At 43.5% G+C, this 22,463-nt stretch overlaps 1 protein-coding gene across 2 annotated transcripts in view; it reads right to left on the bottom strand.

Annotated features, from left to right (window-relative positions):
- LARGE1 (LARGE xylosyl- and glucuronyltransferase 1) overlaps positions 1–22,463 on the bottom strand; it is a 693,833-nt gene that overhangs the window by 279,519 nt on the left and 391,851 nt on the right. For both annotated transcript variants that reach the window (XM_003405322.4, XM_023539269.2), the window contains exon 6: positions 16,986–17,157. In XM_003405322.4, coding sequence (XP_003405370.1) covers positions 16,986–17,157 — 172 coding nt within the window. The remainder of the gene's footprint in view (positions 1–16,985; positions 17,158–22,463) is intronic.

Genomic DNA, 22,463 nt, shown 5'->3' with positions numbered 1-22,463 from the left:
ATAGAGATGGCTGTTGGTGGGGGGAGGGGGGGACCTTTAGTTCTACCAAAGCTGGCGATTTTACCAGGGCCTATGCTCACCTACACTGTTTCTTTAAGGACATCCCTCCATCCATCTCAATAAGCACCCTGCACACACATCTCTGCCCACCGCCCTCATCCAGACAGGCCAGCCCAGCTCACTGTGCGGAGGAGGCCAGAGTATTTGTCTTGTTGACAGCCACGTCCGTCCTTGTCATATATTAGATGCTGCTAATAATCCATGTATATGCATTTAGGAGAAAAAAAAAATCTGTGTCCTTGTGATTGTCACCAAATGACATGCACCAATATCCCTTGTTCTGAGTACGTAGATGAGGAAAAGGTTGGTCCCTCTTGCAATTTTGAGAGAAGATCATAAATTCCAGCAGGCCTTAACCAAATCCCTGGCCTTCTGTGGATATAAATGCTTTTGAGTCTGGTTAATTCAATCATACTTTCCCTTGGTACCATGTATCTATCCTTCCAGGTAAAGGAGAACGAATGCATTTATTTATCTTCTGAAAGAAGAAATTCACTACCAGCTGCTAACCTTCTGCTGGAGTACTACCAGAAGAGAAAATACGTAATTCAAGTACCTTTGAGGCTTGTACTGAGTAAAGAGAAGGAAAAGAAAGTCTGAAGTACACACAATAGATGTCTCAACCTGGAAGTCACCTAAAGGGCCCTCTGGCAAGGGGTCTCTGAGTAGGAATGGGTAAATAAGCTGTACCACTACCTGTCTGTCTGTCTGTCTTACTGCGGTAGCTTGCATGTTGTTATGATGCTGGGAGCTATGCAGTTAATGTACTTGGCAGATAAACAAAGGTTGGTAGTTCAAGTCTACCCAGAGGAGCCTACTAAGAAAGCAGAAAGGGGATAGGTTTCAGTGGAACTTCCAGACAAAGAATACCAGGAAGAAAGGTCCGGTGGTCTACTTCCCGAAAATTATCCAATGAAAATGCTATTGATCACAACAGACTATTATCTGACATAACACTGAAAGATGAACCCCAGAGGTTGGAAGACACTCAGTGCTGCAACAATGAACTCAAGCATACCAGTGACTGTGGAGATGATGTAGGATCGGGCAACATCTCCTCTACAAGGCACAAGATAGTCCTGCTTCCCACCACCAATAGCAAAGAATTATCAGCCTTAAATGTCAGTGGAGCCCTGGTGCCAAGGCTGAGAAACCTTGCGCCAAAGCAATGATTCTTGACAGGGTACTTACCACCATCTCAAGTTGTTGCTGGTATCAAGTCTGTTGTTAGGAGATGGGTGCAGGCATTGGGCTTGTGCATTCTGAAAAGACCCTAAAGGTGATTTTGATGCTGGATCCTTCCTTCTACCCTGCAACTCAGAATTACTGTGCAAAGTTGTAAATGATCCTTAGGCTACTGCTTAGGTCTTCACATGCCTATGTCATCCAACCTGGTATGGTGCTAATGTAGATTCAGGAGTAGACCTAACCCTCATGGATGGTTCCTTTGGCCAAGAGACTTGTAGAGTAGGCAAGTACATTACTTCCTGAGTACATTATTCTAAAGACAGACTTTGTCTTTATCATTATAAGCTCATTCAATAGGTATCTGTTTCATGCCTCTTTCACTACTTGTCCTGTCTCTCAGTGTCACCATCACCAGGTCCCTAGTGCCTTTATGTGGCCACAAGCTGTTCCTCTAGCCTATTCTCTCCCAGAATCAGCTGGGAGGACAGCCCCACCCACCTAAAAGCTCTACGCATCCAAAACAGCTACTCCATAATCACAATCTCCTTAACTCAACGCAGCTGATAACAGCTAAATGTTAGAAAAGCAATCTAGCTAAATAAATCACATCAATGGCAAGTAGCCTTCCCTGTTCCCAGAAGTGTCTGATTTTTTTTTTCCTTTTAAAAAGGATGATTTAGTCGCATGAATATCTAATGGACGGAGCTTCGGAGAGTGAAACTTGTGCATCTGGTCCCAGGTAAGTGTTCAATAAATATTTATTGACTGTTTGAGTAGATGACAAGAGACTTCTGGGCAGAACAGCTTTCCTGTAGTTCTGGATTTAATGCTGGTCAGCTTTTCACTGTTTCTTTCTGAAATCTTCAAAGAAATCCACAGTGCTTCAGTTCCCTGACTCAGTGTCCCTTGACCTCCCCTCTTTTCGTGCTCTCAAGATGCACAAAGACTTGCTTGCAGGAAATGGAGCCCTGGTGGTGCAGTGATCAAGCTTTCAGCTGCTAACCAAAAGGTCAGCAGTTTGAATCCACCAGCTGCTCCTTGGAAACTTTATGGGGCAGTTCTACTCTGTCCTATAGGGTCGCTATGAGTCAGAATCGACTCAGTGGCAACAGGTTGGTTTTCTGCAGGAAATAGGAATCAGACTCAACTATGGGAGGGCAGGCCAGGAGACGGAAAACACATGCAGTCTTCAGGTTACAAAAAAGATACATTCCTAAGTGTGTCTTTAAGAATTTGTAGCTAAGTCGGAACAGGTGCATACAGTTCTTATTTAGTGCAAGACTCAAAGCCTTCCCAGTGATTTAAAAACTGCACATGCAGTAAGTGAAGGTGACAGCGATGAAGAGTTTGCTGCAAGTAGGAGGTAGTTCACTCAAGTTGTTTTTGAGGTGAGGGCAAATTTACACACTATTAACGGGCAAGTATGAGTTGTCCGTAAGCCAGACATTCATAACCCGGGAACAGGGATGGATTACCCAATAAGCAAGGTACATCTGGGCTGAACTGTTCTTACGTAACTAACAATTAATTAATTGTGCTTACTTAGCTAAGAATTAACAATTAAACCCATGCCTACCCACTCATACCTTGCTTACTGTAAGCCAGTGTGTACTGTGATTACTGGTTAATCTGCCCCTGCCTGGGGACTTACTGTATTCCAATGTGTGAGATATGAGTGACCAAAAATAGCAATGGCACAGATGTCCCAGGATTGTTGTCAAACAATAAAAGATAATCAAGGAGTGAATTGTTAAGGCCCTAAAATCCTTCTCTTTCATTGATTCTAATCAGCCTCCCAAATCAGCCCTTTCTTCTCCAGTCTAAAGCCCTATTCCATTTCTCCTCTATCACTCAGACATAAAAGGAAAAGCCAGAGAAATAACACCAATTAGAATAATATCATATTTTCTGGATTTTTAAAGGCTACCAATTGTAGGATCTATCAAAACATTTTCCAGAAGAAAAAGACCATCTGTCAATCTGCTTTTGTCAGTCACACCTCAACTTTGGAAACTGCAAAATGTGAAAAACCTGCATCTCAGATGAGAGATAACAGAATACCTGCAAGGTACTAGGTGAACTACGTATCTTTCTTCTGAAATATTATTCCCATTGGGGCCGAGAAACAAGTATAAATTGCTACAGAAGGGCCAGGTCTCAATTTCAGGGCTGTCCTACTCCAAGGCCTGTGCTCTCAATGGAGACACACCACCAACCAAAAACCAAACCAAATCCAGTGCCATCGAGTCGATTCCGACTCATAGCAACACACCACCAGCTCTTTCTAATTAGGAAAAAATGCTCAACTCCTATTCTCACATGACCCTCCTCCCGGGCACTACTCAAGGTTATTTTGGAAAATTTCCTTACTCATAAAGAAGGAATGTCAGGGACCTCTCAGCCTGAATCTCATAGGTGTGTAGACAGTTGCCCTATTATGATAATAATTAAGTTACAGAAGTCCCAGGTCAAAAAGGAGGTACTTTCCTAAGTGTGTTTTTAAAAATTTGTAGGTAAGTCAGAACAAGCACATATGATCACTGAGTCAGAATCGACTAGACGGCAATGGGTTGGGTTGGGTTGGGTTTGGTTTAGTGCGAGAAAGGAGCCTTGATGGCACAGCAGTTAAGTGTTCAGCTGCTAACCAAAAGGTTGGCAGTTTGAATCCATCAGCTGCTCCTTAGAAACCCTATGGGGCCGTTCTACTCTGTCCTATAGGGTCACTATGAGTTGGAATTGACTCGACGGCAATAGGTTTTTTGTTTAGTGCAAGAAAAGGCTGGAAGCCTATACAATGACTTACAAGCTGCACATGTATCAAGTGAAAGCGATTGCAACGAAGAACTTGTGAGCAGGGGTTGGTGCAATCATTTCAAAATGAGGGCAAATTTACATAACATTAAAGGGCCAGTACAAGTTATCTGTTCATAACATCAGCAGCTAACACTGGTTAAGTGCTTACTCTGTGTCAGGTACTGTGCTAAAACCTTTCTACGTATCATTCAATTTTGCTCTCACAGCAATACCCTATGGGTGTTATTATCCCCATTTTGCCAACGTTGTTAGCTGCTGTTGAGTTGACTTTGACTCATGGTGACCTTACATACAACAGAATGAAATGTTCCCCACTCCTGTATCATCCTCACCATCATCAGTATGTTTGAGTCCATGCTGTGGCTGTTGTGTCAATCCATCTCACTAAGGATTTTTCTCATTTTTGCTGACCCTCTACTTTACCAAACATGATGTCCTTGGGCTTTCTGGATGACATGTCCAAAGTAAGCGAGCTGAGGTCCCGCTATCCTCACTTCTAAGGAACATTCTGGTTGCAGTTCTTCTAAGAAAGATTTGTGTCTTCTTCTGGTAATCCATGGCATATTCGATATTCTTCACCAACACCTTCATTGAAATGCATCAGTTCTTCTGTCTTCCTTTTTCATAGTCCAGCTTTCACATGCATGAGGCAACTGAAGAGGTCATGGCTTAGATCAGGTGCACCTTAGTCATCAACGTGACATCTTTGCTTTTTGAACTTTAAAGAGGTCTTCTGCAGCAGATTTGTCCACTTTTGCCAATGGTAAGTGGGTACTCAGAGATTTGAATAACTTCCTAAGGTTATAAAATGTCAAGGATGTTGAGAAATCTGAAGCAAAGGCCCTGGAAACATCCCTGTCTTGCCACCCTGGAGGTGGACAATTGAATTGGTTAAGGAAGAAGTGAAAGAAAATGGAGAAGCAATAATCTCCTATCAACTTCCAGAAACTGGTCTCCCCCCACACTCTTTTTTATTATGAGCCTCAAAGTATCCTTCAGCTCATTTCTCAGACAGCCTGGTTCCTGTGCAATGAAGAAAGCCACACAATCGACAGAGGTCCTGTCTATCCTTAGGGGACCCTGGTGATCTATCAAGGTGGCTGTTCAGCCCCACCCAGTGAGCAGGACAGACCCAGGTGCTCAGGATAATGCTGGTTTTACAAGGCAGTGACTGTCTGTGGTCCGCACAAGCAGAGCTCATGACACAATTAGGGCGAGTTCAGTGATCTCTCCTTTAATGAGTTCTGCTCAGCATTCATTCAGTTCCTCCTCCTTGCTAATCATTGCCTACACCAAGCATACCTTGTCCAGCCTTTGTACTTGCTGATTACGTCCAGCCACCATTCAATCAGCCCTCCTGAGGTAAGCATCAAATCTAGCTACTCTCCAGGACCAGGAGTCCTAGCTCCTGGCACCCCTGGTGTCTACACTGGGGGCACATGTGGAAGTCTTGAAAATGAAACCACAATAATCTGGTGAGAACATCTATTTTAACACTAAAAAGTTCTATTTTAGGACCAAAAAGGAAACCCCTGAAGATACCCCCAAAGCCCAGACCTTTCTTGTAAGAATCAGACCTGTCCATCCCATCTCTGCATGTCCACACCTGAACTCACCATCTTCCTCATCCACTGCTATCCATTCTACTTCCCTAGTTCGTCTCCAACTACATGTCCTTGGCTCTACCCCAAGGTCAATATCTGGCTATAGGTCACTATCATATGCTGCTTGCACAGGAGCTGTAGCCTTCTGACTGCTGCCAAAACTCCCTTTCGAGGTACTGGTTTTCTGCCTTTCTTTTCAGGTTATTTCCACATTACAGTGAAAGGAATCTTTCCAAATCTAAGCATAAGAACTCCCTACCCAAAACTCTGAACCATCCTTCAATTACCGTTGGATAAAACCCACAGCTGTAATTTATAAGACCCTTGATACTTGCCTTATTTCTCACCACTAATTTCACCTAAAATCATAAGCTTCATTTGTTCATTTGTTGTTGCTGTGTGCTGTTGAGTCAATTCCGACTCATAGTGACCCTATAGCACAGAGCAGAACTGCCCCATATGGCTTCCTAGGCTATAATATTTATAGCAGCAAGTTGCCAGGTCTTTTCTCCCATGGAACTGCTGGGTGGGTTCAAACCACCAACCTTTTCAGTTAGCAGCCAAGCACTTAACCACTGTGCCACCAGGGCCCCCTTTTGTTTATTTAATCAACAAATATTTAGCGAGCACCTAATATGTGCCAGATACCAATTGAAGTACTGGGGGTATGTCAGTGAATAAGACAGACAAGAACCCTACCTGTGTGGGATGTATATACTGGTGGGGTGGGGAGAACACAATAAACATGATACATAAATAAACTGTGTATTAGATTCAAAGGTGGTGAGTGCTATGGGAAAAAGTAAAAAGAGCAGAGTGAGTAGGTGAGAGGGTAACTCAGGTTGTAGGGTCACATGGGACAGTCAGAGAAAGCATCATTGAGAAGCTGGGATTTGAGCAAGACCTGGGAGAAAGTTTTGGCAGCAAGACAAGCAGAATTCTGGGGACAGAATAGCAGGGACATCAGCACAAAGTCTGCCTGTGTTTTCTCATGTTTCTTCTCCTCACTGCCTGTGCCATTCTCTCTCTTTGCATATGCCATTCCCTCCAAGGGAAGAAGGCTAACGCTTCCATATCACTTCTCATGAGAGGCCTTCCCTGACTCTCCCCCAGCCCCTTGACCAGGACTGCTCTCCCTAAAATGGGATCCTATCTCACCCTGTTTCAAGGTACTTTCTATGCTTTCAAGTAATTGTGTGTTCAGTTGACTCTAGAATTCATTGGTTAGGAGTGTGGGCGGTGCGGTCAGCCTGGGGTCAGCTTGGCTTCAATCCTAGCTCTGCCAGGTTCAATATATGACCTTGGGCAAGACAGTTACTTTTATGAGGGCTGAATGAACAATCCAGTGCCTGACACATAAAAAGCATTAACAGACACTGGCAGAGTGAGGGCAAGACAGGCTCTGTCTTAATTACTATTTCATCCCCAGTGCCTAGGGCAGATCCAGGGGCTCAGATGACAATGAATTAATGAAGGAATGAGTGATTGAATGGGTGGTGGAAGGAAGGAAGCAAGAAAGGACAGAAAGAAGGATGGAAGGAAAGACGGAGGGAGGGAAGGAAGAACGGAAAAAAGAAAAGCGGGGAGGGATGGGAGCTTCTCTTATTCCAGCTCTCAGGAATTTCAAGTTGATGAACAGGAAGAAAACAGACATGAAGAAGGAAAGAAGGGAACTACCATTTATTAAGTACTGTGCAAGGCAGAGCTGTTTTCTGACTTAACCACCAATATAAAGCTTCTGGGGCAGTTATTCCAGTATCATTCCTTTCATTTTTACAGGGCAAACAAAAAAGAGGCTCAGAGAAGGTCAGTGTCTCGTAAAGTCACATAGTAAGAGAAGGCAGATTTGAAAAGAATTACAACTTCTTCACCAGTTTTGCCAGGAATAAAATCCGTGATGGTTCCTCGATGGTGTGCATTCCATCTGGTCAAATGGAAGAACCACGCACACCTCCCAAGAAAACCACGGTGCCGGTTTCTGATTCTGAAGAAAAGGCAACATAGACAACAGATGTGCAAAAAAGCAGGAGGGCGTGAGGAGGAGAAACGGGGCAGAAATAATGCAAGGGGCCAATGAAACTCTCCAAGTGGAAAATCAACTAGGATTTAGAAGAAGTTGAAAAACAAAATGAAGCAAAAGAAAACAAATACGGCTGCTAAGGAAGGGGCCCTATCAATACTGAGAGTCTATGGGAATTTAAGAAAATATGGTAAAATACAGATTAAGGAGTAATGCCCCAGGCTTTTAGTGAAATCTTACAATTGATGACAAAGAACACAGGCCCAGTCTTGCTCTTTTCCCAGCAGAATTCCAGCACCTTCTGTACTAACTAGCACACCACCCATGCAGACACTGTTGGAGTCATTTTAAAGCCCTTGATTTGAGAGTTTACATCTTTTAAAATTCTGTTTTTCTTCCCTGCAGCAAAACAGTCTCTCAAGTTTTGGAGCTGTCAGGAGTGGATGTGAGATGAGGGGGCACCTGTCTACCTCAAGCAGTGGGAGAGGCCATGCCAGGCCAGCAGAAAGCGGGTGGCTTTAATCAGGGAAACCCGACTGGTGTGTGGTTATGTGGTTGATCATGAAAGATCTCCTTTGATTCCGTTCATAAAAGAGGGAGGAATGAGAGATGCATTTGGAGGTGGATGGTGGGGAGGGAAGGAGAACGATTTAAAGTGATGGGAAAAAAAACAAGCATAGACATAGGAAAGGAATTTGCATGGACCGAACATCTACTGGGTACCAGGACCAATGACTCACTTCCTTCGAATCTCATACCACCACTGTGAAGATGTTAGTATATTCTTTCTTCAGATGAAGAAAGAAGGCTGAGAGATCTTAAATTGCCTCCCAAGATCACCTACCTGATGAGTATACCAGCCAGGATGTGAAACTTGGTCACTTCATTTGCAAAACTCTTTCCATCCACCAATTCCATCCCCAGAGGGAGACGAAGAGAACCAAGAACAACGGATGGTAAGGCAGGGCCAGGGTGAGAAAGACAATGTCTAAAGAAACTTCAAAACCAATCAACCAACCAGGTGCTTGCTGAGTCGGTTCTGACTCATAGCAAACCCATGTGTGTCAGAGGAGAATTGTGCTGCACAGGGTTTTGCTGGCTGATTTTTGGGAAGCAGATTGTCAAGCCTTTCTTCCAAGACACCTCTGGGTGGATCTGAACTGCCAACCTTTCGTGTAGCAGCCTAGTGCGTTAACCGTTCACACCAACCAGGGACTCCAAAGAAACTTCATGGAGTTTAAAAGAAATGTCCTTTCAAGGCAACTGATTATAAACATAGAAGGTTTACAAATGTCTTTAAAAGCTATGATTTTCAGTGTTTTTCATATCCAGCCTTTCTACATTAGTCTACATGTACAACCACCCCCAGTCCCAATGGCTTTGAGGACAAAGCTGTGAGGTAATGGAGCAGACACGCGTTAACGATGTCCGCCATTATCCCATACATGCTGACAAGGGCCTTTAGAGAAAATGGAATACGGGAAGAAAAATAAACATTATCTTCTGCAGTTCTCACAATGACCCTATTAGCATTGTTCCTCGCTCACTGACAGAAATCAGGTAGCTTGCCCAAGGTCACAGAGCCATTATTGTTGCTGTTGGGTACTGTTGAGTCAATTTTGACTCATAGCGACTCCATGTGACAGATTAGAAGTGCCCCATCTAGGGTTTTCTTGGCTGTAATTTTTACAGAAGCAGATCATCAGGTCTTCCTCCTGTGGAACCAATGGGTTCCGAACTGCCAACGTTTCAGTTAGCACCCGAGCACTTACCCGTCACAGAGCCGTTGTTGTTGTGTACCGTTGAGTCGATTCCAACTCACAGCGACCTTATAAGACACGGTAGTACTGCCCCATAGCGTTTCCTAAGCTGTAATCTTTATGAGAGCTGATGCCCCAGCCTTTTCCCCCACAGGGCCACTGGCTGGTTAGAACCACCAACCTTTGAGTTAGCAGCCGAGCACTTAGCCACTGTGCCACCAGAGCTCTTTCACAGAGCTATTAGTGAACCCAATTCTGGCTCTTCCTATTGGATCACAATGGGCCAATGGATAGAGCTCCTCAGATGCACAGCTACGTTAATTTATTTCGGGGAGGCCACATGCTGGGCTAGGATTCTGGAGACCAAGATTTTATACCTCAAATCTTGGAAAAACTACTTTTCTATGACTCTGCCTCCTCCATGAATCTATTCTCTGAGTGCCTAGATCACCTGTGGCCTCCTACTAACTGGGTTACATGGTCACCTGGAGTTCTTTCATACTGGTAACTTTGATCTTTTCAAAGACTCTAAACTTTACCAAGAAAACAATGCTTTATCTTACTCCTCTTATAGAGAATATAGGGTATAGGGTAGAGTCCTGGACGGTGCAAACAGTTAATGCACTCGGCTGCTCACCAAAAGGTTGGTGGTTACGAGTCCTCCCAGGGGACTGGAAGAAAGGCCTGGGGATCTACTTCCAAAGAAATCCGCCATTGAAAACCCTCTGGAGTACAGCTCTACTCTGACACACAGGGTGTCAGCGTGAGTTGGAATCAACTTGATGGCACCTGGTGGTAGGGTACAGGGTAAAGTGCACTGGATTTCAAATCCCAGCTCTACAACTTAACGGCTGTGAGAGCCTGGGTAAGCTTCTTTGCCTCCCTAAGCATCAGTTCCCAAATCTTTAAAATAGGACCATTAGCAGTAATTACTGCACGGGAGTGCTGTGAGGATTAAATGAGTTTACCCATAAAGTGTTTAACAGCATGGTGGTACAGAGTAAGGCCCTAAGAATGCTGGCAATGAGTAGCCCGCAGTGAGTCTATTATTAGGCTCTTAAAAAACTTCTGCAGGTGTGACATACGTGTCCACACTTGGCACCGTGAGGGTGGGTCGGGTGATGCTCACCTGTACTGGGTTTTTTCACCATCCTCTGTGAGGGCTAGAACTCCACATGGTGGCATTAAGCTCTTTTTAAATGGGAAGCATTTGTTGATAGGAATAAAAACACTCTCTTGAATATTCAATGTGGCTTTTTTCCAAAAACTTCAAGTTATGAGTACGCATTTATTATTTATATCTTCACAACAGCCACCCCAAACCACTAAAATCAGATCTTATTTCCACATTTTTGTGCAGTTAAAACTAAGACACTCAGGGGTCATGGGTGACCCTCTGATCAGTGCTCAGTGATCTGAGATGTACACGTGGCCTCTAGGTGGGTGGGCACCGTCTCCTCCGCTGGATCCTGAAGCCCGCAGAGGAAGGACACGTGGTGGAAGGAGCAGAGACTCTAAAGCCAAATGGTTCTGGGTTCACCTCTGCTCTGTATTAGCTCTTTGAGCATGAAAAGCTATTTAACTTCTCTAGGGCTTAGTTTATTTAGCCATTCAGGTGTGCAAAGTTTCTATTCAGTGCCTAGAAGAACTCGTCAAGAAACAGTAGCTACTTTTTCTTTGCTTTACAAATAGTCATATATCTGCCTCCCTCCTTAACATCTCCAGGCAGATGTCCAATTAAAAAATGAAGCAAAACAAACCACGGCTGTCGAGTCAATTCCAACTCACTGCAACCCTATAGTACAGATTAGAACTGCCCACTGGGTTTCCAAGGAGCAGCTGGTGGATTCGAACTGCCAACCTTTTTGGTTAGCAGCCTGAGGTTTTAACCACTGTGCCACCAGGGCCTCGATGTCCAATTAGGCTTCTCAAATTTAAAATGTCCCAAACTCCTGGTCTTGCCCAAACCAGTTCTCCCTGCAGTCTTTTCCTTCTCAACAAGTACAATCTCCATCTATTCGGTCACCCTGCAATTACCACGGACTCCCTTCTTTCTCTTATTCCTCACATCAGATCAACAAAAATTCTGATTACTTGACATTGCAAATACATCCCAAATATGATGACTTCTCCCCACCTCTGGCACTTTATGCAGGTCTAAGCTAACAGCATCTCTCACCTGCATGATTGCAACGGTCTCCTAGATGGTGTCCCTGTCTCCTCCTACTTTCAAAAGAGCAGCAGAATGATCCATTAAAACAGAAGCAGGTGCTTGAGTCAACCCTGACTCATGGTGACCCCAGTGTGTCAGAACAGAAAATGTGCTCCATAGGGTTTTCAATGACTGATTTTTTAGAAGTAGATCTCCAGGCCTTTCTTCTGAGGTGCTTCTGGGTGGACTTGAAACTCCAGCCTTGCAGTTAGCAGCTGAGCATGTTAACTGTTTGCACCACTCAGATCAAGTCACTCAAAGCCCACCAATGGCTTCCTACATCACTGATTAGGAAAGGCAAAGTCTTCCCATTGCCCTACCAGCAAAGCCCCCAAAATCTGACCTGTCAGTCCTGCTCCTCCCCTCTGCTCATTCTGCGCCCTCTGGCCTCCACCTTATCCCTCTAGCACTGCAGGCCACGTCTGCTTCAGAAACTTTGCACTGACTCTTCATTATAGGAGCCCTGGTGGTGCAGTGGTTAAGAGCTCAGCTGCTAATCAAAAGGTTGGCAGTTAGAATTCACCAACTGCTCCTTGGAAATCTGTCATGGATTGAATTATGTTCCCCCAAAAATGTGTGTATCAATTTGACTGGGCCATAATTCCTGGTATTGTATGGTTGTCCTCCGTTTTGTGACTGGAATTTTATGTTAAAGAGGATTAGGGTGGAATTGTAGCCCCCTTAATAAGGTCACATCCCTGATCTGGTGGGGTGTGGCCTGAACCACTTTATCTTACAAGAGGTAAAAGGGAAGCAAGCAGAGAGTTGGGGACCTCATACAACCAAGAATGAAGAGCAGGGGTGAGCGTCCTTCGGGCTCAGGATCCCTGTGCTGAGAAGCTCGTTGACCAGGAAAAGACTGATGACAAGGACCTTCCTCCAGAGCCGACAAGAGAAAGCCTTGCCCTGGAGCCGATGCCCTGAATTTGGACTTGTAGCATACTAGGCTGTGAGAGAATAAATTTCTCATTGTTGAAGCCATCTACTTGTGGTATGTCTGTTACAGCAGCACTAGGTGACTAAGACAAAACCCTAAAGGGGCAGTTCTACCCTGTCCTACAGGGTTGCTGTGAGTTGGCATTGACTGCACAGCAGTGGGTTTCATTTGTTTTTTACTGTCCTTTATGCTTGAACACTATCCCACTCTTTCCCTACCTTTCTGCATGCTTGTTCTTTCTTTGCTTAAATATCATCTTTATTGTAAGACCTTCAGTTATCACCTTAACTAAATATTAAAATCCCCCCCACACAGGGATTCCTTATCTCCTTTCTCTAATTTTCTCTAGAGCACTCATCACCGTCTCATATGCTATATATTTTATTTATCTGTTTATTGTCTGTCTCTCCCACTCAAGACAAATTTCATAGGGGTAGGATTTGTATTTGTTTTATTCTTGCAACAGTCAGAAAACTGTTTGGCAACTAGTAGGAGCTCGGTACACATGCTGAATGACTCCGAGCTCAATGGCTTCTGCTCAGGACGAGGGGCCTGAAAAACCCCCAGCAGTTGGAGCAGCACAGTAAGGGTGCAGATTGCTATGATGTGACAGCGGCATTTGCTCGTTGGGTGACAATGTGGCTCAGGGGGCATGCTGGCATCACTAAGGAGGCCTTTCAAAAAAGTTCACGCAGGAGTTCCAAACGGTAGATGCTGAGGGAGGGTCTCAGTAGCTCTTCTAAACAGAAAATAAAAAAGGCCAAATTATACCTGGGCTGCTCAACATGTTTTCAAAGAGAGAAGTTGATTGTAGCTGCCTTTACGGCAGGTGTCCTCTCCCCTAGGACCAGAATATCTTACATTTATGGGTCTGTCCTAAGACGATTTCTTCCTGTTCTGTGACCTGGCTCCTTAGAGTTCCAGTTTAGAAACAAATCGTCACCAAAAAGCTGTACAAAAGTGTGACCTGTGGATAAGAGCTTACTTTTTTCCTTTTCACCTTTGCATTTCCCAGAAAAGTCTGGTTGGGTATGGAAGACCTCAGATGCTTTTTATATCCCTTTGCTGGTGATACATAAAAATTTCACGTCTGCCTTATTTGTGAGCTCCTTGAAGGCAGGTGCTGCGTTCTCCACAGCTTTAGATAACAACGGCCTCTAATACATTCCTCTGCACAGTGGGGGCTTCACAAATGCTAGAAATAAACCAATGACAGAATGAACAAGTAAAATCCAGTCCATTAACTCAGCTCCTTACATTTAAGTTCCCTTGTCCCTGTCTTGATCTTGGCCCACATACTAGGCTCAGTCCCAAGAATGGCCTTGACCCTGGAAGCCCTTCGAATGCAAATCCTCGGGACAGCTATGAGAGCAGCAGGAGCTTCTGGTAGCTTCTCCTCCGTAGACAATATTGGGAGTATTTAAAAATCCCAACTATTAATGTTGTTACTAGCTTCCAAATCCCATTAACACTATGGCCAGTCCTAGTTGGGATGGAATAAAGGTAATTCCCTAGCTACAACTCTACAGACAATTTTTGATCACCTGTTTCCAGTGATCTTGATAAATTACCCATATCCAAGGGAAACTTACAGCTCTAAATATATGTTGCAGGTTTTCTTGGGAAGTCGACCCTGAGATGGAAGTTAGCATGCAAGAGGCTAAATAAGAATTGCTCTTAGGATCAATACCTATGGAAGGGAAGGGGAGGAAGGGAGGGGAAGATAAAGGATTGAGCAGAGGGAGACACTGAGCTGTCAGGTAGTCTCAACGGAATATCACAGCTTATCCCACGGGATCCCATAAGTATCAGTCATTTGATTGTATGGAGTGGTCCAGGAAAGGGGTGTGACCTTGGGCAAGGTGACTCTCTTCAGCTGAGGCAATTCCCAAAGGGGACTGATAACTGAGGGTCATCTACAGGCAGCACTCCCTGCAGTGGAAGTAGTAAGTCTTTCACTCCCAAAGGGGAATTTCGGTTTTTTTTTTTTTTTACCACACATTTTCCCCCAGTCTTATCCTATAAAATGAAGCATGATTATCACCTTCTCCACGATATCTTCCCAGCTGCCTTTTCTAGCCCCTCCAGGAGAGGTGATGACTCTCACTATCCCTTGTATTACCCATCTCTTTAAATTCAGAGCCCAGTGCACTGCCTGACACACAGTCAAAAAACCAAACCCACTGCAGTGAGTCAATTCCAATTCATACTGACCCCATGTGTTACAGACTAAAACTAAGTTTCATACTGCTAACTGAAAGGTTGGGCATTTGAGTCCACCCAGAGGCATTACAGAGGAAAGGACTGGTGATCTGCTTTTTTAAAAAATCAGCCACTGAAAACTCTATGGAGCACAGTTCTATTCTGACACACATGGGGTCACCATGAGTTGTAAACGACTCAACAGCAAATTTTTAAGAGACCCAGAGAAGAAGCCAACAGAAACCAGAGTGAGCAAGAATGTAACTCTCTCATCTACAATTGGAAACAGAAACCTATTGGAAAATCCTGTGATTTTTGGAAGTGCTGTGATTTAAAATCACTAGGTAGTATTTCCTTTTCAGAAGGGGAGACAGAGAAGAGTCAGAAGGGGCTTTTAACCACAGAAGCCAGAGCAATTTAAAAAATAAAGAGAAAAAAGAAACAGAAAAAAGAATAATCTCATTGCCATAATTTCTCCCTCATTATATTTTTTCAAAATAGAGAGGGGTTTTAGAATAATGCGATTTTAAGAAAGACATTTGGGAGAGGGATATTAAAATAATAGCCAGAGATTTGTGCCAACCTGCCACTTCTCCCAGGTACCCACAGCAGAGTTAAGTCCACTGTGGTGAAAGAATTACTTGATATGGCCCTTTTAGCCATAGTATTTGTGACTCACACACAATGACTGAGTGGGACTATGCAAATAAGGTGTATGGAACCTGTGATACTTAGCTTGGATAGGCCATGACTCCCAGTATTATGTGGCTGTCTTCCATTTTGTGATCTGATATAATCATCCTCCTTTGTATATGCTGTAAATACCAACCGCCATGTTCATGGGAAACCCTGGTGGCTTAGTGGTTAAGTACCACGGCTGCTAACCAAGAGGTCGGCAGTTTGAATCTGCCAGGCGCTCCTTGGAAACTCTATGGGGCAGTTCTACTTTGTCCTTTCGGGTCGCTGTGAGCTATGAGTTGGAACTGACTCCACGGGGCAGATGAGGCAGGACTGGTGCAGGGGAGGAGGGGGGATATCTTGAGTAACAGGTTTGCAGGGGGGTGTGACTCAAGTCCCGCCCTTACTCAAGTCATGCAATATATCCCCACAGATACTTTCATATACCTGGAGGCAGTGACAAAGGTTACAATAATTGCTATGGAGAAACAAACCAGACTAGAAGGAGCATCTTATAAAACCAAACCTCTATACCTACTAAAAATGATAAACCATCACATGACCGAGAGAAAAAGCCCTAAGAACATGTTCAAACACTTTATGATCAATACTCATCTCTACTACTTCCCAGACTTTCCAGGAATCAAGGTATCATTTGATAAACAGAAAACAAGAAATGCCTGTCCTCCACACAGGTATGTCAACACTCAATTACTTGCATGCAAAATGTGGACATTAGGTAAACATCTGTTACGAAGCATTCCAAATCAGTTCTTCTTATGAACCTAGACCTTATCTCTCCTGAGATCAAGGTTCACTAAAGAAATGGAAAGAAATTCCATCTTTACTCTAACAGGTTTCAAACAGAAGTAGGGTTGATATGAAACTGTATTTGTAATTCCTCATCCATTTCATTATCAAAAGCTCATTAGAACCACTGTGACAGGGAATATATCAGAGAGTCCCTGACAGAACAGGAGAAAAGTGGGATGCAGAACTCAAATTCTAGTAAAAAGACCAGACTTAATGGTCTGAGTGAGACCGGCGGAAGCCCCTAGACTCTCTGTTAACCCAGGACTAAAACCATTCCTGGGGCCAACTCTTCAGACAAAGAATAGACTGGAATATAAGACATAAAATGATACTCGCGAAGAGTGTGCTTCGTAGTTCAAGTAGATACAGAAGGCTAAATGGGCAGCTCCTGCCCGGAGGTGGGATGAGAAGGCAGAAACGGACAGGAGCTGCTTGAATGGACACGGGAAATTCTGGATGGAAAGGAGGAGTGTACTGTCACATTATAGGAATAGCAACTAAGGTCATGTAACAATGTGTGTATAAATTTTTGTATGAGAAACTAACTAGAGCTGTAAACTTTCACCTAAAGCACAATACACACACACACAAAAAGCTCATTAGAGTTGACCTCACATTTTTTTTTTTCTTAAACACAATCACTATTCTTGGCATGGTGACACCTGCAAAGACACCAGGAAAAATGGGCTACAGTTACCTTTGAACTTGTGAAATACAGCCCACAGCTCTGCAATGTCGGTAGCAAAGGTGATATCAGTGTCAAGGACGATGACCCGTTCCAGGTCGGCAGGAAGGGTCTTGGTCAGGACAAGCTTCATCAGACCATAAATTCCAGAATAGTGTTTGTTAGGGATCCAGGAAACTTCAGACTAGACAGGGGAGGGCAGAGACAGCACAGGAGACAAAAAAAGAAAAACAATCACTACATTAATTTGCTGCTTAAAAATTATGAATAGTGTCTGAAACATAAAGGTATCCATTAGAAATTTATTGAATAAATGAGTTAATATTAAAAATTTGTTCATGTGATTTACCTTTTGGCACATGGAAGTTTACTGAATGGACATGGCATATCTAAACAGTGAGGAAACAATATTTATGAAATAAGTATTTACCCGTAAGCACTATGCTCAGGCTGTTTAAAAGAATTTTTTTGTTACAAATTGGAGAAAATAAAACTATGCAAAAAGGCAAAATAAAATACAAAAATTGAATCATATACATATTTTACAATCAATACCTAATCTGCCCTAAAATAAATAAATAATTAGAACTATTACTGTCAAGTCAATTCTGACTCACGGCAAACCCAGTATGTTACAGAAGAGAACTGCTCCATAGGGGCTGCTTGGCTGTAATCTTTATGAGAGCAACTTCACCAGGCCTTTCTTCTGCAATGCTGCTAGATGGGTTTGAACTGCCAATCTTTCAGCTACTAGTTGAGTCCAAACTGTCTGTAGCACCCAAGGACCTTGCCTAAATCAAAAAACCAAACCCTCTGCCACTGAGTCGTTTCTGACTCATAGTAACCCTATAGGGCAGAGTAGAAGTGCCCCATAGGTTTTCCAAGGACTGACTGGTAGACCTGAACTACAGACTTTTGGTAAGCAGTCCGAGCTCTTAACCACTGTGCCACCAGGGCTCCCCTGGGGCCTTCCCTAGAAAGGTGTGCTTCTTTAAATCATATCCCGTTTCTATGTCATTTAAAAAGGAAAAAAAAAAAAATTACTTGCTTAATGGTATTGTTAAAGCTTAGGTTTACGTATTTTTTTCAACTGTAATTTAATAGATTACAGACTTGTTCTCAGATACATCTATGAGGACGGCCTGGTCATAATCTTTACCCTACAGGAATACAGGACACACACAGAGAAGACAAGAATAAACAACCCATAGGGTGCTGACACTGTGATCCTCACAAGATGTAACAGAATAATAAATGTCAGCCAAGTGGGTAAAGCTGTCAGCAAAGCACACATCTTGTACACAGGTACCATTTGGAAGCCAACAGAAAGGTTAAAAAAATACATAAGCCCAGGCATGATGAAAGCTGTCAGGTGCAGTGTTGTATACAAAGTCCATCCTGGGTAGGAGCCCCATCCTAGCTTCACTGGAAGCCAAAGCACATTTCTTACTTTCAAGAAATTATCACTTGCGGGAGAATCCTTTAATAGGAACTGTGGCCACCTTATCTAGATTCCAAAACACATTTTTTCCCTTTGTCCTTTAATGACATTTTAAAGGGTCTACCTTAAAAAAAAAAAAGTCATAGTTAAAAATGAGAAACCAATGTTTTATTTGCAAAGATGTTCATCATCATGTTATAAAAGTAAAACAGCAGCAATTCAAATGTACAAAAATTGAACAGCGAATTAAAGCCTGGTACTTTTTAATTTGATAAAGCACTATGCAATGGCTAAAAGCAAAGTAGATTAAGACACATATAATGCTAAAAGAAAAAAAGCAAGTTTCAAAATTGCTTTTGTTTAATAACTACTATTATAATCAAATAACATGACCATATATTCACCTCATTTTATGCAGATGAAGAAGAAATGGAAGGTAAGACATCAAATTATTCATAGCGATCATTTTGAGATGGTGGGAGTAACTACATACATGTGTACTTTTTTGTAAGGTAATGTGTACTTTTCAACTTTTTAAAATGAACAATTACTATTTCACTGTCATAAACAAAAAATGAAACCTACATATTTTTAAACATAGCATGATCTGGTGATGGTGGGAAAACAGGAACTCAGGAAGCTGACTTACTCACGAAGCCGACTTACGGAAGCTACGAGAAAGAACTCCTTGAGATAACACATATAACCCATTCCATCTCTCAAACCCACTCCATATTATGCTCTCATCTTCACAGTTTATTTGAAAAAAATCCTTTTAGTTACTCCTCATTCTCAGTTTTTCAAGAGTCCTTGGCAGAAATCAGTACAATTTTGACCAGGAAAAACAAACAAACCAAAAACATCCTAAACTGACAGACTGAACTACTCACCATGTGTCAGTCTCAAGAAAAATCATTTTGGGAAACAAAACCAGCCCTGTGTCTGTAGTCGCTGCAATTGTGTACCCAGGCAGCCCAGAGGGGAAGAGAGACAGGAGCTCAAATCTGGGCTCCAACCCTTTGTAAGGTGTTTAATCTCTCTAAGCCTCAGCTTCTTTACCTATAAAATGGTGGTGCCATCTGTATTAACCTAGTTGACATAAAAATTAAAGGAAATTTAAAGGACTCAAGTGCCAGGTAAACAAAAGACCCTTGCAAACAGAAGCTTCCATCCTTCCACCTCCTGCTTCCCCACCTGCTTTTCGAAGTACTTAGATAACTGTCGTTGTCAGGTGCCGTTGAGTCTGTTCCGACTCGAAGCGGCCCTACGCACAACAGAACGAACACTGCCCTGTCCTGTGCCATCCTTACACAATCATTGTTATGCTTGAGGTCATTGTTGCAGCCACTGTATCAATCTACCTCCTTGAGGTCTTCCTCTTTTCTGCTGACCCTGTACTTTGCCAAGCACGGTGTCCTTCTCCAGGGACTGATTCCTCCTGGCGACATGTCCAAAGTATATAAGACACAGTCTCATCATCCTTGCTTCGAAGGAGCATTCTGGTTGTACTTCTTCCAAGACAGACTTGGCAGTCCATAGTATATTCAATATTCTTCACCAACACCACAATTCAAAGGCCTTGATCAACACCACAATTCAAAGGTGTCAACTCTTCTTTATTCACTGTCCAGCTTTCACATGCATATGATGCAATTGAAAATACCATGGCTTGGGTCAGGCCCACATTAGTCTTCAAGGTGACGTCTTTGCTTTTCGACACTTAAAACAGGTCCGTTGCTGCAGATTTACCCAATGCAATGCATTTTTGATTTCTTGACTGCTTCTTCCATGGCTGTTGATTGTGGAGCCTTAGGTAACTAAACCAAAACCAAACCCAGTGCCGACAGAGTAGAACTGCCCCATAGAGTTTCCAAGAAGCCCCTTGTGGACTCAAACTGCCGACCCTTTGGTTAGCAGCTGTGGCACTTAATCACTATGCCACTAGGACTCTTTTAACTCGTTACCTTGAAGATAAGGGGCTCTGAGACACAGTGGATCACAAAACCTTGGGTTCTGAAATCAGATACACCTGGATTCTGAGATCTCCTAGGAGAAGTTACCCTACCTTTCTGAGCTTCAGGTTCCCTCATCTATAAAAGGCAGCCACCTCTCCAGTTTACCTTCCTGTATCAATCAGGGTGTGGGAAGAAACAGATGGTACATTCAAACTGGTAATCTGAGGAAAACTGAATAATAAAAGGACTATTTGCCTAAGGGTATGTAGAGTTTAAGAAGCCCTAAGGCTCCTGGGGAAACCCTGGTGGCGTAGTAGTTGAGAGCTACAGCTGTTAACCAAAAGGCTGGCAGTTCAAATCCATCAGGCATTCCTTGGAAACCCTATGGGGTAGTTCTACTCTGTCCTATAGGGTCGTTTTGAGTTGGAGTCTATTAGACAGCAACAGGTTGGCGGCACAAGGGCTAAGCTCAAGGCTGCTAATGGTAAGGCTGGCGGTTCAAACCCACCCAATGGCTCCACAGGAGGAAGACCAGGCGATCTGCTTCCTTAAAGGTAACAGCCTAGAAAACCCTATGGGGCAGTTCTACTCTGTCACATGGGATCATTATAAGTCAAAATCAACTCCCTATGAGTTGAAATCTACTCTGCAGCATTTAACAACAACAATATCAAGCAATGTTCTGGGACAGTAACAAGGAAATGTGCAGTATTCTGGGGTGGGCAAGAATGGGGGCCTGTTATCACCCCAAGGCCTGCAGCTGCTGGAATCCAGAGAGGGGTGCCATATGAATAAGCCACCTGGCAGGAGCAGTGACTGTGAGTAGGATACTGCCTACCTGTGGCAATCCCATAAGATGGGGACAGGGAAAAATACCTCAACCTGGCTTTACTCCTGTTCGCTGATCTCCTGCTCGGGTGACCCTTGGGCCAAACCCCAATGGAAGCGAGAGGACAAGTAAACTCCGGGGTACAGTCCATATGGGTCAGCCTCCTGGGGCATGAGGCACGGTGGAAAGTGATCTAGAGGGACAAGCAACACAATCACAACAGTCATACTGTTAACAAGAAGACAGAAATCAAACAGGTGATAGCAAGGTCAAAGTGCAATGCCTTACACACAAGGGGTGCAAAATAAGAGGTATAAATGGATGAATGGATGGAGGAAAGGGAGGAGGTATGGAGGGAGGGTGAATGATTCGTCTAAGATCCCACAGCAAGCGAGCTGTAAAGCCACAGCTAGAATTTGCCAAGTGAGGGTTTGCATTCTTTCCTAGACCACAGTATCCCTGCTTTGTGAGTTAGTTAACTTTCTTGAGTAGCCATCTACCTTAAGATCTAAGGCTTGAGGACTTAGAGAAAAATTCCCTCCAGTGTGCTTATAAACCTCTTCCTTATGAAAGCCCTGGACTTTGGAACTCAGCTCAGTTCCTCCTCTCCCCTGAGAATTTCCCTGAACTGAAGCCTGACAGTCACTGGTCCACGCTGCTGAGCTGTGCTATTTAAATCAGACCTTTGATTAACTTATTCATCTATTTTGGTTACCATCAAAGCAGGAGAGTTGGGTGAAGACTGAGTACCACAGTGCTGGGTTAAGCCTCTAATTAGAATGCCCTGACTCTCAGTTTTATTTTTAACGTACATGTGAGGCCCTCGGATGCATCGCAGAGCAGTGGGACTACATGAATATATTAATCTCAACATGAGCTCAGGCCTGAGTGTCGACCCTAGTCCCCAACTTAATACATAGTCAAGTCAGAGTGTTTAATCAGAGATAAAGGAGGCATTTGAAAGAGTTTGTATTCAGAAAGAAAATGCCAGGGAAGGGTAGAAAATAAAAGAATCTTTGGGGGAAAGTACGTTATGGTAAGAAGCAGATATAGATGGTTGGATAGATGGATGGATCCATCCACCTACTTTTGTCCAAATTCTGCCCCTCCTTCAAGACTCCACTTACAAGCCAACACCTCCAGTCACCATGTTCCCCCCTGCCCCAGGCTAGGTGAGGGCTCCAAAAGCCAGGTCTCTTCCTTCCTGAGGAATAGCATGTACCATGCTGTGTTTAATTTCCCATGTCTCTCTCTACCACTTGACT

Source organism: Loxodonta africana, chromosome 4 (assembly GCF_030014295.1).
Source record: "Loxodonta africana isolate mLoxAfr1 chromosome 4, mLoxAfr1.hap2, whole genome shotgun sequence".
Lineage (NCBI taxonomy): Eukaryota > Metazoa > Chordata > Mammalia > Proboscidea > Elephantidae > Loxodonta > Loxodonta africana.
The sequence above is the reverse complement of the archived record's forward strand: the minus strand, read 5'-3'. Positions and strand labels throughout refer to the sequence as shown.